At 39.8% G+C, this 18,069-nt stretch overlaps 2 protein-coding genes across 4 annotated transcripts in view; one reads left to right on the forward strand and one right to left on the reverse strand.

Annotated features, from left to right (window-relative positions):
* The window catches only part of ptprea (protein tyrosine phosphatase receptor type Ea), an 80,989-nt gene extending 69,762 nt beyond the window's left edge, over positions 1–11,227 (reverse strand). For 2 of the 3 annotated variants that reach the window (XM_088069934.1, XM_088069930.1), the window contains exons 1-2: positions 11,073–11,212; positions 10,814–10,917 (exon numbers count right to left, since the gene is read on the reverse strand). The gene's annotated coding sequence lies outside the window, so the exon portion shown is untranslated. Of the gene's footprint in view, positions 1–10,813; positions 10,918–11,072 lie in introns of all 3 variants that reach the window. The other variant, XM_088069931.1, reaches the window with a different exon arrangement.
* A 1,352-nt stretch (positions 11,228–12,579) lies between these two features.
* On the forward strand, positions 12,580–17,780 carry clrn3 (clarin 3). Its single transcript, XM_042507437.2, has 3 exons — positions 12,580–12,942; positions 14,358–14,543; positions 14,679–17,780. The coding sequence occupies exons 1-3, from the start codon at positions 12,711–12,713 to the stop codon at positions 14,948–14,950; spliced, it is 690 nt and encodes a 229-aa protein (XP_042363371.1). The 5' UTR covers positions 12,580–12,710; the 3' UTR covers positions 14,951–17,780.
* Positions 17,781–18,069: the final 289 nt, after the last annotated feature.

An 18,069-nucleotide genomic window follows, 5' to 3' on the forward strand; every position in this document is an offset into this window, starting at 1 on the left:
CCTGTTATATTATCTCCTCCAAATTATTATTGATGACTATATTCAGATGTTATGTGGTGACAGTATAAACAGGGCAGAAGTGGCCATTTAACTTGTCTGAAGAGCATAATTGCGTTAATAAAATGCTGGGCACTTTTCAGTTATGAGATATGAGGATTTTATTTGGGAGCTGATATCTGGAACAACATCTTTGATCAGTATTATAAAAATGGAGCGGCCTATTTATCAAGACATGACAGACATCCAGTCATGACAGCAGCCATGAAAATCTGCCCTCCACAAAATGAGTGGATAAACGGCAGCCAATTACAGACATGTTCATAAGTAAACATGTTGGGTACTGAGAGTACACATCAAAGTTCAACTGACCAACCAACAGAACAACATCGTGAGACATACATGGCTAATACGAATAAATATTGCAGCCCAGTCACCACAAGACAATGATGGCATTGTACATTTCTGCAAACTATGGCTACATAATATTTGTACCGCAAGTATATAGGCTGACAACAGGAAGTGGAGGGGATGGTGAAGGAATGACATCTAAGTGAGACACCTGTCAAGCTGCAGACCACTGTTTGACACCAACAAACCACCAACCAACCAACCAACAAAAACGGTAGTTTTTAGTGAGTCATCTCTGTGTTATCAGTGACATTTCTCTTGGTTGTTTTTTAGTAACCCTTTGCTGTGTATCTACGAAAGATAGTGCCACAAAAAGCAGTTGTGCTGTGTTTCCAGCTGGTACTGTGCCATGAAATTGGTTGGTTTTTTGTTTTTTTTTTTACAGAGAATTTGCTGCATTTCCTGCCAGGACAGTCATGGAAAGCAGTTGTTAATAACACAGACATTGCTGCCACTGAAAGCTGTTGTTTTTTGAGATTGGGCTGCATATTGATGCTTTTATTATTATTGTAAGATGCAGTCATAAATGAGATTTGTCTGTCATTCTTCCTTGTTTAGGCGTTTGTGTTTTGTCTACACTTTCTCTTTTGACCCCACATGAGATAGTTACGCCATACTATCACATAACTGTAGCTGAAAATACATCATTACACACAGACAGAAATTCAATAAGATGAAGCATGTTCAAGGTCCGTCCCCTCATCTCATTTCGAACGTACTGCATGATCCAGGCTGCCTTTAACCTTGGTCATTTATATCATGCAGGACAGCTCTGATTATCGTCCCATACATTAGCCCTTTCTGGTGCTTGCCTGAGCCTTACATGCCTATCAGCATGCAGGGCATGTAAGCTAACCCCTGACTGTGGGCTCACTGCTGCATTTAACTGCGCTCATTTAGACACAGTCATCACAGTCCCCCCAAAAAAAGCCTTAACACAACAAAGCTTCCCAAAGAGTCAGAAGTTAAAAGGTGCTTTTAAAGAAACAGATTTGAACCGGCTCGCCACGTCACGTTCTTTTCAGCTCAACACAAAAAGTGACGATGCAAACATTGAATTAATGCTTGTCGCCGTCACTGCAGGCCTTTGTGATGTGATCAGCGCACTTTTAATTATTACAAGCCTGAGGAATACTGATGTTAAAGGAACCGCAGAGAAGATAAGGAGTCTCCACATTAATAAAATGGGAGCGTGGTGTGCTCAAATAGTTTCTCTGTATTTATCTGACACAGTGATCAAACAAAATAAGCAGCCCTTCTATATTGTACTTGTGTAAAAATGTTTATTGGAAATACTCCAGGGCTTTCAAACTGCATCATGTCACTGAGAACACAATGAAAATATTGAAGGGCTGACATGATGATCACACACAACTCCCTGTGTTGCAGCCCTGAAAGAATGAATTGGAAATGTGCTGCTTTAGTAGGCATCCATTATTCATTAAGAACTGTACTCCTCCATGTCAACAACCTCTGTAGTGACATAGCCAAACCATTATTTCCTCTTTCACTTGCTCTTTACCTCACTCCTTTCTGTCTCATTCAGTCACACCCAGCTTTCATCTCATATATTATCAGCTGCCAGTTAACAGCCTGCAAACTCTAAAACATCCAACAAAACACTTTATAATACAGCTATGAAGTCACGCTACTTAAAGGATCACGCAGCTGGACGTTGTGTCATTTCTTAAGGCACAAGGGAAAAATCATTGCACATGCTGGTATACTGCACAAAACGATCTGACCTTACATGCAGAGACTGATATCATGAGTCACAAGCCTGGGTGGGACCTTGATGCATCTCCAGCCAGGCTTTATGGTGCTGCACAAATGAAGGGAGATAATCACTCTTTCTATATGCATCCTCGAGTGAGATGCAGCCCACTGCTTTTGGAATCGTTTTGTTTTTTAAAAAAAGCCACTTTACATGTTTGCATCCAAGCAAGAACAATGATGTTTAATATGGTCTGAGGGGGAATGTTTCAGAGGAAAATTAAACAACAAATAAGTCAAAGGGACACTTCAAAATCAAAAATACACATTTTTCCTTTTATCTGTAGTGCTATTTTTCAATCTATGTTGGAGATATCAGCCGTACAGATGTCTGCCTTCTCTATAATATAATGCAACTAGATGGCACTCGGCTTGTGGTGCTCAAAGCACCAAAAACATTCATTTTAAAAACTCAGCAGCTGTTATTCCTTCCAAAAATCATGACCCGGTTACTCAAGATAATCCACAGATCTTGTTGTGAGCAGTTTAATGTAAGAACTGTTTTCTTTCTATCAAACCACACCAACTGTATCACCATGCAAAAGGAGGCGTACATCTACTGCCAGATCATCTAGTACCCCTTAACTAGCTAGTGCTGCAGCTCAGCCGAGGGGGACGACATTAATGTTTTCATCTCGTGCTGTCGTGAGCACGAGCCTCTCATCCATGAATAGAGTTGGTGGGGCTGTCGCAATAATGGCAATATTGCATACTGCTCTACTGACAAGACAACTGCAGGAGATGGCAAGCAACCACCACAAATACATGTTCATGTGATTTCTTTTTGCATGGGAACGCAAAGTATTTACACTCTGCTACGAGTGCTAGCAGTGTGATGAGGTACTGAGCATCCATTCTGCACTGAGAAATATGTAATTTGGGGTAAAACGCTGCAGCTGCTGTCACCTTTTACCCAGCCAACCAATCACAGTGGAGTAGGGGCGGAACAAATAATACTGAGACCAACAGTCTGTCCAATCTGTCCTCTCTCCCTGCATGCTTCAGCTTTCTCATCATCCGGTGCAATTAAATACTCTACCTTGTGCCGACATTTTTACCTCTGTGAATACTTTGTATCATAGCATCCAGATGCAACCAAAGCAACTCTGAAAAACAATGCGTCTCTTTTTGCGCCTTATTGTCCTCTGAACAAGTGTTTAATTTATTTTACAACTGTAGCAACTTTACAACAATATACCTGATGAAAATCTAACAATAAAGCTTATTTATAAAGCAATAAAATCAGAATAAATCATGTAAATTGCAAAAACTACAAAAAATGTCAGTTATACCACCTATCACGCTGCTGAGTGAGAGTGAGAGAGGGGAAATCTTTTCAACGCCACAGGCCTAACAGTTAACGTGAGTAGTTCAGTAAAAAGAAAGTAGTTCCGACATAAAACTGCTCACAACAAGGACTGTGGATTATCTCAAGTAACCGGGTCATTTCTGAAAAGAGATATTGTGGTTGAGTTTTTTTTTTTTTTGAAGGTACTTTTTGGCGCTTTGAGCACCACAAGCCGAGTGCCATCTAGTTGCATTATATTGAAGAGAAGGCAGACATCTCCTCACCGATATCTCCAACACTCTGTTCCTCACACTGCTACTCATAAGACTAATAAATTGCACTACAGGTAAGATGAAAATATGTTGTTTTTTTTTTATCTTGAGGTGAACTGTCCCTTTAAGAAACAACAGTTATTCCATGCGTGAACCCGTGTTCTAGTAATAGTAAGCTTCAGTTTCACACTATTTGCGTCATCTTTTAACCCTAGAGACGTTATCGTAAACATCAGGCTATCTAGGAACGAACGTGTGGGTGTGACTTCTTATGTGCATATAAGATGACTGCATTTCAGCTTCAACATCAAACAAACAGCCTTCAAGGGAAAAAAATATCCACAATAGCTGAATATTTTTCTTCCTGCCTGTCAAAGCAATGTTAAGCATGTTCTCAGCCTGTGGGTTCTCCTTTGTTTTCCATCTAATATTTGTTTTTCCTATTCATTAATTCTGATAAAATAAAGTGGACTGAAACATGTTTAAAGCCAGAGCTGGAGATGTTTGCTTTCACTCAAGTTAAATCAGGCCACGTAGCGCAGGGAGTTAATCTCCGCTGGGCTGCTCCACCCTGCCTTCCCTGAGCAGGTCAACAAATTAGGTTGCCATATTTCGGCTCAAAAAAAGGAAGAGAGCTCAGTTGAATACGAGTTATGTTAAAATCACATCTGTCAACACGCTGCCCACCCCCACCCCACCCCCACCCCACCAGCAGCAGCTGATGTTAAATACGGGACTGTGAGATTATGACAAACAACTTCTGGCCGTCTGCTGCCCTTTTTAACAAAAAAAAAACACAGACAAAAACATACAGATCTTGAAGGTTTTCAACAATGTGTTTCTCTGCCTTTGGAGACTCATAAAACAGGTGCAAGGTCACCAGCTCAATCTCCAAAACATGTCTTTTAAGAGCTTGATGGTGTACTTTGTAATGCGCTCATGGAGCGACTGACAGAAATACAATAGAGAAACTATGTGTTGCCTGGGGGGAAGAAAACACCCATATTACTATTGGGCAGCTGTTCTGGAGTGACATCATGCAGTACTTCCCTGAGCTCTTATTCAAACCAGAAGGGCTTGAATTAGTGGTTCCTAACCTTGGATTTTGGGATCTCCTGAGGAGTCCCAAGATAACACTGAGGGGTCACAAGTTGATTACAGGAACAAAGACATGTTTCTGTCGCATAAAATTAAGTTTGAATGTCCTGTCTCTGCATCTGTCTTCAAAAATGCAAAATAAAAAACTAGACACTTTCATCTCTTCAGGCCTCTAGAAAAACAGGTGGAGACAGAAATCTGGTTGAACTCTTCATAATCCAGGGTCACACTAAGGTCATAACTTGGTCACAAGCATTTCCTTCCCTTGTCATTCACTGGATTTAAATTTACCACCGCAGCTGACAAACAACATAGCACAACAGACATTTCCATCTCCAAAAATTGCAACCCAGCGTCTCATTTTGTCCCAGCAACAGTTCAAACCACCAAATATTCAATTCACTACTATGTAAGACCAAGACAAGGAGTAAATCCCCAATATTTTCATCTGGAGTCATCACATATTTGGCCTTTTTGCTAATAATATGATTTAAATCAATCAGGTGTTTCACTTCAGATGTTTTCTAGCAGTGGTGCTGGAAGATATTTAATGCATCCATCAACACTAGAAGGCATTTTCACACATACTATATTTGGATATTGTTGAAAGTGTAAAATTATGTTAAAAAAATACCTCCCATACCCCATATGCTGGTACGATTGCTCCTGCATGTAAGGGGCCAATGTAACATTAACCAGAGTTTAAATCAATATTGTGAGTCTAACATTGCTGAAACCATTAAAAAAGTTTTTAAAAAAATGTAAAAAACAAAAAACAAAAAACAGATATAAGTTACCTACAGAATACAAAATGATCCAAGTAGGAGGTAACAGCTTTTTGAGTAATGACATCACAACCAAATATTGTCACAACTGCCCCTGATCTCCCCTAATCAACCCTGCGTCTCTAATCACAGAGACAAAAACAACTCAAATCCTGGAGAAATGCAGCAGAGAAAGAGCTGGTACGCATAGAGATGCCATGTTGGGCACGTGGGCGCAATACAGGACAAAACTAAGCTAAATGTAAACCCTGTCAGCTCCTCTGATCTGTCAAACTATTATGAATGAATATCAGCAGATAACGATTGAGGCCGATGAACCGGAGCACTGTTATCTGGGGGCATTTGATCTATAATCCTCTGGTTGACTTAAGTAGAGATGGTGAGTTAAGTGCGCATGGGGAGATCTTTATATAGCAGCCCAGTATACGTTTAATCAAGTGATCCACTAACTGCTGCAGCTTTGGTTGACTCCTTCGTCGATACATAAATGTTTTGTTTGAGTCGTGGCACTATTTTGAAATGACAGATACATCTGGTTTTAACTTCTCAAAGACTCTCTCTTTGTCTCTCATGTGCTCGGCCTTACTGTTTTCTCAGAGGAGCAACTTACAATGCCTCCTTTGAGCAGATGGTGGGTGAGTTCTGACGCATCTGCAAAGGGAGAAACCTTGATCTCTGTCCAGCTGTTTCCGCGCTGCAGTGGCCCAGCTGAGTTTTAAACACCGCCGATAGTCAACAAACACAAATCTGCGCAGCTTGAGTTTGTACATACAGTGTTTCGCTGGCCTTACACAGCAGCAGCAACAGTGTGGCTGACCATGGGTGTGACACAGATCAGATGGTGAGGGGGAATGTGTGTGTGGCTGCTGGTAACAGCCACACTGTCCTCGGGGTTGGCAAGTGTTTAATAGTCCCTCCTCTAATGGTGACACACCTTCTCTGCGTGACTGAGGTCCTACCTCTCTGTGACGCTGCGGGGCTTTCCGGATCCTATCCTCCAAACAGGAAGCAATACTCGGCTCACATGCTCCGTTTCTGCTTTCCCCTGCTTTTGCTCTCACTGTTGCTTTTCTGGCTGCTTTTTTCATAGTTCAAAGTTTCTGTTTCAGTACAAAGTCACATGTAATAAAAGCTCTCCGATTAATCATTACATCTTTTTTTATCAAATTGCCTGGATAGATGAAGGTTAAATGAACAGTTCTGAATTTTTTGGAAGTGGGGCTGTACTGGGAACTTATCCATAGACAGTGAGGTCAGTTTGGAGAAGCAGACTGGAGTCTGACATGAAAGCTAAGCAATGTAGTGCTGTGGATGGGGGTCTGCAACGATAGGTATTTTAGCCACCTAAAAAGATCAATATCAGTCTAAAGTCCTACTCGCACAGGACTAGTATTACCTGGTAACCTCGTGTAATTTTGAAATTACCCCCCCCCACATCTGTGTTTCATGCAGCACATTCGCACAGGAGAAGAGATGTCTGTATTTTACTTAAATTTACTGACATAATTTCTCTGCACAGAGAGAAAAAAAACAAAACTGAAAAAATTCAGAGATGCACAATTTCACACAGGACTAATATTATCCCATGACCTCTGTGTTTGCAATTATGGACCCGGCCAGTTCGCATAGGATTAAAATCACAGATGTTTTGATATTTTCTTTTTTATTCCCACCTTGCTCATTGCCTTTTTCCCATATTTTTGAAAGAAATCAAGTCAATTTGCCCAGGTTTCAAATGTTTTTTCGCTTTGAAAAGAAAGCTACAACAGCTTCATTTCACCTTAGGAAATCACTGTCTGACAATAAGGTGAAGCGGTGTAAATGTTTGTACCATAGCTTACACTTAAACTGAAATTTTTTAGTTGGGAATTTTTTAGGTGGCTGAAATACACTATGCTGCTGCCCTCTCCAAAGAGGAAGTCAGCTTAGCTTCCATGTCAGCCTGCTTCTTCAAACTGGGAGCGTGCTGCCCGATATTTACTGTATATAACATACTGTCTATGGATACGACCCCATACAACCACACTCCAAAAAATCTGCACTGTCCCTTTAAAGATTGATCTCCTAACTCTGAATGATTTAGAGTATGTTTTATCATTACTAAATCATTTGAGCATGATGCCAAAAATCCAAAGAATGACTGCAGGGTTTGCATTCTGTAACACTTGCCGCAAGCACAAACAAGCCTGCAGTTGCAACATACTGCAGCTTAATGTGCTTTAACAAGCTTCCACTAAGGCAAGCAGAAAAATAACAGGTTGGATACAAATGTTGTTTGTATCAAAAGGAACTTCTTACTGTGACATATCCATGCCTAATTCAGGAACCCATCTTCAAGGCTGGCTAAAAACGTTTCAGCCGGCAAATATCTGACAACGTCTGGGTCAGACCGAGCTCATCCCTAATTGTCGTGACTTGATACCAATTAGTCCCTTCTCCGCCTATTTGAGGGAAAAAAAGCATACCTTGAAGCAGAGCATAGTATGTGGCTGCAGCCGCAGAAAGCGCACAGCACAGCGTGCCGTCTCTCAGCTCAAAGTTGGAATCTGAGCATTTCCAAGACTTAGTGAGAGGTGGCGGAGAGATAGAGGGTGGGCGAGCCGCGGGGATTTACTCCCGGCTGGCAATTTGAGGTTTATACCCAGCAAGCTGTTAGAAACTCCAGGTATGCGCAACTCGCTCCTTCTCCATCTCGCTGTGGATTTCATTAATCACCACATCTGTTCGCTTCACACAGCGCGCCCACGCTCAAATAACATGCACCTCACAACCATTTCAATATGCCTTTTTACAGTTCTAACTATAGCCGAAAAACTAGAAAAGAGCATCTTGGCAGGGTGTTAAACACCAATTAAATGCAGGCTGAAAATAGCAACTGCAAAAATAAAACCTGTTGCGTTTTGGCACCTTTTTATTTAGAGACTTTGACACTCCACAAACAACCTGCCTTCTCCCAGTGAAATACGTATTTTCACATTATATACAGCTGATATTCTCTCTCCAGAGACATCACTAAGAAAATAGAAATTAACTGAAGTCAGATATGAACTCTAACAAGATGAAAGCCGAATCAATCTGCCGACAGCACTCAACAGTTAAATGTAATTTCTCCCTGCATCCGTACACAGTCTCATTTGTCTTGGCGAGCACTATTTGTTTGTTTCAATGCATCCTCATTAGCTTCTGCCACACTAATTGCCATTCTTCCCAAGGTCTATACTGTATAATTGAAATGGAATTCACACTGAAATATCACAGACTGTTAATGTGCGAGACAAAAGAGTAAAAGCAGTAAATCAAGATGATGTGGCTGCTACATGAATATAAAAATACAATACTAGCTCAGAGCAGACAGGTGTGTTATGATAAGTGCTTTTTTCACTGGTTTAGAAATAAAAAAAAGGTGCACAGAAGCAAAAGGATGCATGCACAATCAAAACTTGGAGCAGGTGCTGAACTAAACATAAGTAAATAGTAAGAAGGCAAAAAAAAATTAAAAATGGCACATTTAACTAAAAAGGTGCAGACACAATTTAAATGGGAGTTCTTGGTCCAAAAATGCCTTTAGACACAAAAACATGGGAAAATAGGGACCACATAAAACAAAAATTCAAACATTTTCCTTTAAGAGGTTGTCCTCTGCTGGCATGAGTATAAACTGAAGAGATCTCAGGTATATCTGCGAATTTTAGCTTTGCAAAAGTAAGAAGCAGAATGCATCACTGTTTAGCAAAAACTGGGAGTCACAGCAACCTGTTACACATTTCAGTGATCATGGTATCATATATACAGCCGTGGGCTGATTGTAAAGCTGTTTTTTGCTTGTTAGAATCTTGTCAGCAGTCCTGAAGATAAGATGAGCAATTTCTTATCGTCAGAAGAGTCAGAAATTTAACTTTGTCATTCAAATCTGTCCTCTTCTCTCATCTGTTGATCCCAGAGGCCACCTTACCCATTCTGTAGTACCTGTCCCCGCCTGACAGACCAGTGTTTCTCAACTGGTGGGTCACGGTCCAAAAGTGGGCTGCAGGTTCATTCTGAATGGACCGCAAGTGACTTGTAACCATGTCATGTTTGTAAAACAGCAACTTTACTTTGAAATACAATTTCTGGCTCTGAGCTTTTATTTTTAAGTGCTGTTTCTTTATTCTTGCAATATGTTTTATTTCCCTGTTCTCAAAGCCAACATGTTTGCATTTTGTGAAATAAAACTGAAAATGTGGTATTTTACCTAATGTGTGGATCTTTAACTGAAGACTAAGGAGACATCTGGACCCCGTAACTGGACAAGTTGGGAACCCCTGAGACAGACTACAAGATTTGTCAAAAGTAATTAAGCAGTGTCTCTCTGACATTATTGACCTCACCTCATTGTACAACATTTTGCCATGTACTTGTCAAAAATACAGTAACTGCACAGGATTAAACCATCTGAATCTGTCCACACAGGTCTAAAAAAACAGGAAGAAATGACAAACGCATGCAGAATTATTTTCACTATGAGACTATGAGTGTATTTCGTGTTTCATAAAGATGTCTAAATTAAAGTCTGCGAGGGAATAAAGGCTGTCAAATCCTGTTCTCTTGTTAATGGTGAGTGGAGCGCAATCTTGATGGTGTCTTGGTTCATTAAACTTTTCATTTCCATGGTTTGATTAGACAAATGTCAGACTCAGTTCATGCCTCATTCTCTTTACTCAGAACCCCATTTAAGGCAATCTGCAGAAAGGATGCTGATGAGTTACTGACCCTTACCTCTGACCTACGACCTCCCTGGTAAAGACCTTCTCCTTGGAGATTAATAAAGTCCAATGATCACCGAATTACAAACCACCACACATTTAAAATCTAAGCACACAACGCAATGGTTAGCAAGCAAAACAAGAGTCAAAATCTCAAAATATAACTCAAAAACCTTGAAGGGTCTTCCATCAGGCACAAGTCTGAGCACATCGATGATATCTGAAGTACCAATAAAGCCTCTGTTCACCGACATGTTGAAACTGGCTCAACTGCTGCGCACATACACAAACATCCAGCCACAGAAAATGAAGAAACGATTGATACTCTTATTGTGATTGATCCCAAAGACAAACACAACATTCAAACGAGGGAAAAATCAAATCAGGAGGGGAGGACGCAAACTCCAACCGCTTGCTCCATTAACCCACATTGACACGCCGGGTTACCTTAAGTCGCTGCAGGTTGTCAAACACAGAGCTCGCAGATTTTTAAGCGGCAAACATCGCCGGTTCAACGAGGGATGCATCCACCGTTAAAGCTGAACAAGCACCTGAAATGGACGAAAAATTCAACCGCGTGCAGCTGTGCGTAACGGACAGGTAACACGGCGTCTCGTGAAAATCAAACGACTGAAAATATGACACGGTTCGCGCGCCAAACAAGACGCAAAACACGCCAGTGACATGAAATAATCTTATCACTCACCTCAGTGGCACCGACATTAAGTCCTGAGCGCAGATTGTGTTGGGAAAAGGCGAGGCGATGCTTCAGTGTTGCCGCCTGTCACCGGGAAGGAGGAGTTTGTGTTTACTCCAACATAACACACAACTGGCTGTCAGCGAGCACAGGGAGCCCATCCTGGTTTGGCGAAGAAAGGGAGCCACAGTCTGGCCACATATTTTATTACAACATGTGTGATTGTCCCAGAGTGTCCTTAGAAATGATTGTCTTTATTATTTTTTTCATTTCAATCCTGTTGGAACAAAACGTCGGATTATTATTGGTCAGAACTTAGCTCTACTGAGAAATTGTTAATTGTGATTTGCAGTGGTGGGAAAAAGTATTCCCTCCTTTAATTAAGTAAAAGTACAAATGAGAAAATACTCTGGTAACAGTCCTGCATTAAAAATGTTACTTAAGTAAGAAAGTTTTATGTGGGAAATGTTCTTAAAGTATCAAAAGTACCCAGTGAAGAAAATCTTAGAAAACTCCTAAAAAAAGGTAGAAAATTAAATATATTGAGAAAAAAACAGACACCCAAAAATTCTAAATTATTTTAAAAAAACACACACAAACCATGTATAAATGAACTTTTTAGTCTTTTTACTTTAATGTAATGTATGAAACAACTACATATAAACACGTTGCTGAATTTTTATTACACCTAGAGTTAAGTGGATTGATAAAAATATTTTAGCTAATGCGTAAAGAGAGTTTCTTAATCACTTTTTATCTACTATTATCAAAGAATCAGGAAGTCCTAAAGCTTTTTAGCCCTACTGTTGCTGGAAAAAGAGCATGCTCTTCCTGTCTTCATTTTGTGCCATAAATCTGTGCCACCAACCAGGTGGCATAGAGTGTACAATGACAGCTATAGAGGACTGGAGAGCATGTTTTCTCCATATTTTTCCTCTTCATACATGTTATTATGTATATAAATGTCTCATATCCTCATGTCTGTGCCAACCCTCCACCATGGCCTTAGTGCGTAATTGATGACACATACATGTGATCAGATTATCATTCCTCTTCCAGTAACTTTGTTTTTAGTGAGACGGGTCAATAATTAATCTGCATTATGTTTTATGACCCTACATTTTCAAGAACAGGACTTTGGACCCAAGACAACCTAGTTCCCTCAAAGTGCGTCAAACAGTGTGTGTAGACAAAATCGGGACCTAGAAATGCAAAAAGTGTCTTTTTAAAAGCGTCTTTAATACGTCCTGAAGTTGTTTTGTTCAGTTTTAATCGTGTATTCATTGTTACTCTCAGGAAATGTTTCAGAACCCTCACTGTGAATTCAGACAACATGTATGATTTGCAATTGTAGTCTGATACCAGACTACAAATGACTGACAAATTTATCATGTCAAAAGCATTTGGGAAACTAGCGTCCTTACCATAACAACCAGCTCTTTGGTTTTCCTTTCAAACCAAAGGTCACTCGCTGCCATAATCAAGAGATTTTATGGCCAGCAGTCCACATTTCACTCCACCCAGGAAGGTAACACATACAGAGAATCTGTAGAGGATCAGAGGGTCCTAATCTGCTTCTGAGGCTTCATCAGAGCTTTAGAGAAAAGACGCTGGGATTCAGATTTAACAAACTGGAATACAGCGATAATGCCTTCCAATACGAAGATAGTGTATTACATATCCAGTGCACTGGTTACTGCTGTATCTGTTGGCGTGATGGGGTTTGGCATGTCAGGAAACTGGGCTACGACGACCATGGAGTGCACGAGAATTGGAAGTGACTTCACTAATGGAAGTGCTGAGATCACTTGGCAGCTTTTGGATGGGTATTTGTACAGAGTCTTTTGCCCCTCATTTGGGGGTGAGGGGTCTTTTGAAGGTAACTTTTCATTCTCTCAAAGCGCCAGTTCACAGAAATTAGCTTAAGATATTTTTTCTCTTACATACCTCTAGAATATATCGAAGCTGACAGTTTTGGTTATATTTTTCCAGGATTTTCAGTGTTTGAGATTCATGCCTACAAAAAACAGAAAAAAAGCACTGAAAATTTAAACTGAAACAGTTCAACAGCAGCATGTCTTTCCAGATGCCATGCCCCTGTTAGAGTTACTCTAGATAGTCAGAAGAACACACCATCAAATGTTTGGTTTGTGTATTAAGTATTTCCACAGAAAAACCTTCCAAAGAGGCCTCAGAGACAGACATTTGTTTGAATACTTGTAAACGAGGAATTATGATGTTTTAAAAAGGTCCAGTGTGAAGGATTTAGGAAGATATATTGGCAGAAATTGAATTTTATATTAATATTGATGTTTTCATTAGTGTTTAATCACCTGAAAATTACAGTTGTTGTGTTTTGGTTACCTTAGAATGACATGATTGTATAAACCTACAGAGCGGGTCCTCATCCATGGAGTTCACCATGTTGTTTCTACAGTAGCCCAGAACAGATAAACCAAAAACCCTGGCTCTAGATAGGACCACTTATGTTTTTGCGTTTTCAAGTCAGTCACTGTAGTTCTCCTACATGTGTGGCACACTGGAGAAGTTTCAAGTGGTTGTAAAGTTGAAACCTCACTGCTGGATGTCACCAAATTCTACATACTACACTTTTAACTTTTGTAAAATAACTGTGGATATATATATATATATATATAAATAGAGTGGACAGAAATATTGTACATTATCACCAATATTGGTGATTTACTAGTTACATGTAACTGAATCACAAAATAAATGTCTTTGTACAGCCACTGAGAAAAAAAATGATTAAATTACAGTTATTAGTCAAAGTGTTGTTTACAAAGGGGTTAAAAAGTTTTCATTTCGCAAAAAAAAAGTTTACATGTAGAATATACCATTATATATACCATACCAATATACCATTCTGCTGCCATAAATTGTGCAGGAATGCCATCTTTTGGCATGACCTTTTTCCAGACATTTTTCTGCATTATTACCAAGTTTAAAACATTTGTTACAAAGTTAAAAAATGAATCAAATGTAATAAGTTACATTGATTTAAAATTAAAGTAGTTACCTTACTCATTACATATGTAACTCGGTAACTTGTAAATTGTAACCATTTACCTTTCAAAAGTAACCTTTCCATCGCTCGAGTTGACATTATTGTAATAACTGTTCTTCTCACAAAGCTAAGACGTGCTCAAATGGTTTCACTAGCCTGTAATAAAGTAAAATGTATGTAGACTATGCTTAAGTATATAACCATAATATTCATGTACTCTGTGTGTGTGTGTGTGTGTGTGTGTGTGTGTGTGTGTGTGTTTGCAGTAATTCCTGCAATGCTAGAAGCAGGAGTTACCTTTGTGGCTCTGCACGGTACAGTCTTGTGCCTCCTGGCCTTGTGTCTGCTGTTTTCTGCCTGCAGCATCCTTATCTCTCTCTACAACAGTGTGAGCAACCCTTATGCAACATACATGGGGCCTGTTGGCGTCTACGTCTGCAGCTCGCTCAGCGGTAGGTGACACAAATGCTGGAGCACCAAGCATCTTGGAGTAAATTGTCAAAAACAAATCAGCATATTTTTGCATTGCACGGATGAAGATGTTTCAGTGGTGGTTGGGATGTAATTTTTCTCTCTTTCTCCTGCAGCATGTTTGGCCGTTGTGGTGCTCATCATATATGCAGTGAACGTTGCTGCAACCAACATGGCAGAAGAGTTGGTAAAGGGCATGTACGACGATGCAGACCTGAGGAATACGTCTTCAGAGATGAAGCTGGGATACTTCCTGATAATCCCTTACATAGTGCTCTCTCTCACTGCCATTGTTGTGATCTACATGTACGACCACGCAGCCTATACACACAGGAGAGAACAGCAGCGGCCTACAGAGGACGCACCCAAGGAGATAATGATGTATTAGTGGCCTGCAGTGGAGTCAGTGACATTCATAAATTGCTCATAAAGACTTTCTGCAGTAACTTACTGTAATGGAGAATTACAGACCAAAATCAGCAGCTATACATGAACCTGATGACTTTTTTTGTGTTTTGAATCTGAAAAATAATTTGCAGGGGGATAAAATAATTGAAAATAAACAAATAAGAAGTTTTTCTTTTTTTTTTTTCAAAGGATGGAATTACAGCCATCTTTTATATGTATTTTTGTTATTTAATGTTCCAGATTCAGAGAAAGAATGGAAGACAGGTTATTGAGAAATGTGCACGAAAACATCAGTTGATAAAGGTTAAATTTAAATAAAGGGTAAGGGGGATGAAATGAATTGGGAAGAGAGAATAGGAATTAAAAATCTCTGCTGCCCCCTATCTCTAAAATGACGTAAATGCAAAAGATGCCTCAATATCAAGTCAACACCTCTCCCCGAGACAGCAGTAAATGAGCAAATACATTGCCCTTTGGTTAGTGTTTTTAAGCATGGTGATTTCTGTCAAATGGTCTGACTAAAGAGCGGCATTATGCAAAGCAAAATAGCTGCAATATTAAAATCTTCAGGAAAAAGCATTGACCCTGGACTCGCGTAGGCCCACTTGTCACAGCTATTCCCATAACTAGAAAACTTCAAACTTGGCACAGGCCAGTGGTTCAGGCCTTACAAACCAACTATGTTTTCATGACACCACCTGACATGTTCCTAATGGGTCAACTTGGATGTTCAAACCAATTTATCCATTACTTTTAGCTAATTACTTATTATTTGTTAATTATTTTGCTTTTTATTTAGTTCATTATTTTACTGTTTATTTCAACTTTCTATCCATTACTGTCAGCTAACAATTTCAGCTGATTATTCTTTACTCAGCCTTTGTTTCAGTGATTTCCCTTTTCAATTACTGTTTGAATTACTTTTAGCTATCATAATTTTTGTTTTTTTTTTCCTATGAGCTGAGTCTGCTCCTTTCATAAAGGTTTTGTGCATACCCTGGCCACTGCAAAAGTACCCTCTAGGGTAGGCCAGTACACACTGAATACATTCATAAATTTGTGATAGAAGTGGTGTTTAATTTGAGCCCTTTTAAGTCCAGTGATGCATTTCATCTTAACTGTATCGGCTTCCATGTTGGATCAACTTGGAAAAGCCTTGATGAGAGATAAAAAGTATTACAGATCTGTTTGATTCATTTCAAAGGATTAAAAAAAAACAGATAAACAAGGAATGCTGACATACAGTATATAGTGATAGAAACAAAGCTTGCTGATTGTATAGAAACAGAGATCTTTCTGAGTGTCAGCATCTATTGTCTCTTGGATCTTCAGACATTCTCACAGCTGTGATTCACATGACTGTGTTGACATGAGAGCAGGGACGAGGTGTCCTCTTACCGTTTCCCGTGTCCCATCACTCAGGGCCTAAAGTCTGTTTGGACATGCCCTTTCCAGCTCCTCTCAGCCCCGCAACGCCTTCTACCTGCCTTCAAAAGAACCACTCTTCCTTCAAGTCTCACACTTCAAGGGACCTGTGGAAGGATGCAGCAATCTGCTTTGTGGTCGTCAGTGTGAATACGTATTAAATTTCTCAGGATGCATGCTTTCTACAATGAATCAAAAGCATTTAAGGCAGAGTAAACCACCATGCCTTCTGAGGTGCAAAAGTTTCATGGATGAGACTTGAGTGTAGTCCAACACATTTCTGTTTTCCAGTCTATTAAGCCTTTAACACTTAGATCCACATGAGTTTTCTTGTGGTTCGGTCAGACACCTTTCACAAGCATTTAATCCTCTGAAACCTCGTTTTTGTTTGTTTTCAGCTAAATTTCTTGTAACTTTTTTTTTTTTTTAGTAATTTCTGCTTTTTGTGCTTGTATTCAGGTAACTGTCTTGTAACTCTTTACTAATTTCTTTTTTTAACTGTTGCTAATTTTCAGGTGAATTATTGCATATAGTTTTGCTTACTATACTGTTTTGCTTTTGCTTTCAGATAATTTCCCTGTAACTTTTTACTTATTTTGGGCCAAATCGTGTCCAGTTGCTCATTGCCATCTTCCCATGTTTTTAAAAGAAAAATCAAAGAAGTTAACAGGTTTCAAAGGATTGAAGACACTGAATTACATTGATCTATGTTTGAATTTTAACAATAACTTTCTGACCCGTCACTGAACTACTGTCAAAATATTCATGATGGAGGATGATGCAGTTTGATGTAACCCTTCAGCTGTGACCAGGACTCAGTGTGAAGCCGGGGCAGGTTGTGTTCACCAGAGGAGGCCACGTCAAACCCTGTTTCAGCACAAAATCGCCTGCTGTGAAATTGATAAGCTCCTCACAACACAGCACAGATCTGTCAGCCATTAGAGACCCTCTCATGCTATTTTTCACCCTTTGAAATTCACCATTGACCCAGTCTGACCTCTGACAGACTGCAGCCAGACACTAAAATAAAAAGACATGCAAGAAAAAAACACTAAAACTTGACTTAACTTAACAATTTCTAAAATATTCCTTCCAGCAAACTGGCAAATGAATGCAGTATGTATCTTTAATCATTCCTTTTTAGCCCTCATAAGAAATAAAAGGCTCCTCATAGACATGAATAAAGACATTTTGAATTCATGCAGGATCCCTTGATTCTGAACATCAACCTGTTTAACAGCTGCTTGAGGAAATATTTAACTGTATCTATTGCCCATCTTCTCCTGTGTGCATTAAGGTATGGAATAGCTGAATTGCTATTGAGAGATCCCTCTCGCCGTTTGCTGTGCAAACATTGATTGAATAAAATCAGAGATGGGCAGTAATCTCTTCCTCTCTGCTTACTCAGTGTCTCTTTGCTCACCAGAATAGATACACCCGGGATTATGCAGAAGCCCTGAGCCCTGACCACTCACTCTGTGTGATAGGATTAAAGCGGAAACTTTTGTACCTGTGAAACCTTATCCTCCGAGGTCCCGCATTACAGAGACCTGTGAAACAGACACCTCCAGCTGCAGGGCAGGGGGGGCACACATTCAGCCACATAGAGTCCACTCTGATGGTGCATTGGGGGAAGGGTCTTCTTCAACCTTTGGGAGTTAATTTCACAATGAC

Source organism: Plectropomus leopardus, chromosome 19 (genome assembly GCF_026936395.1).
Source record: "Plectropomus leopardus strain MGB_pleo_1.0 chromosome 19, ASM2693639v1, whole genome shotgun sequence".
Classification (NCBI taxonomy): Eukaryota; Metazoa; Chordata; class Actinopteri; order Perciformes; family Serranidae; genus Plectropomus; species Plectropomus leopardus.

Coding starts and splice junctions, on each gene's coding strand:
- clrn3 (XM_042507437.2), top strand. CDS start 12,711: ATGCCTTCCAATACGAAGATAGTGTATTACATATCCAGTGCACTGGTT. Junction 12,943..14,357: donor GGGTGAGGGGTCTTTTGAAG/GTAACTTTTCAT, acceptor GTGTGTTTGCAG/TAATTCCTGCAATGCTAGAA. Junction 14,544..14,678: donor CGTCTGCAGCTCGCTCAGCG/GTAGGTGACACA, acceptor TTTCTCCTGCAG/CATGTTTGGCCGTTGTGGTG.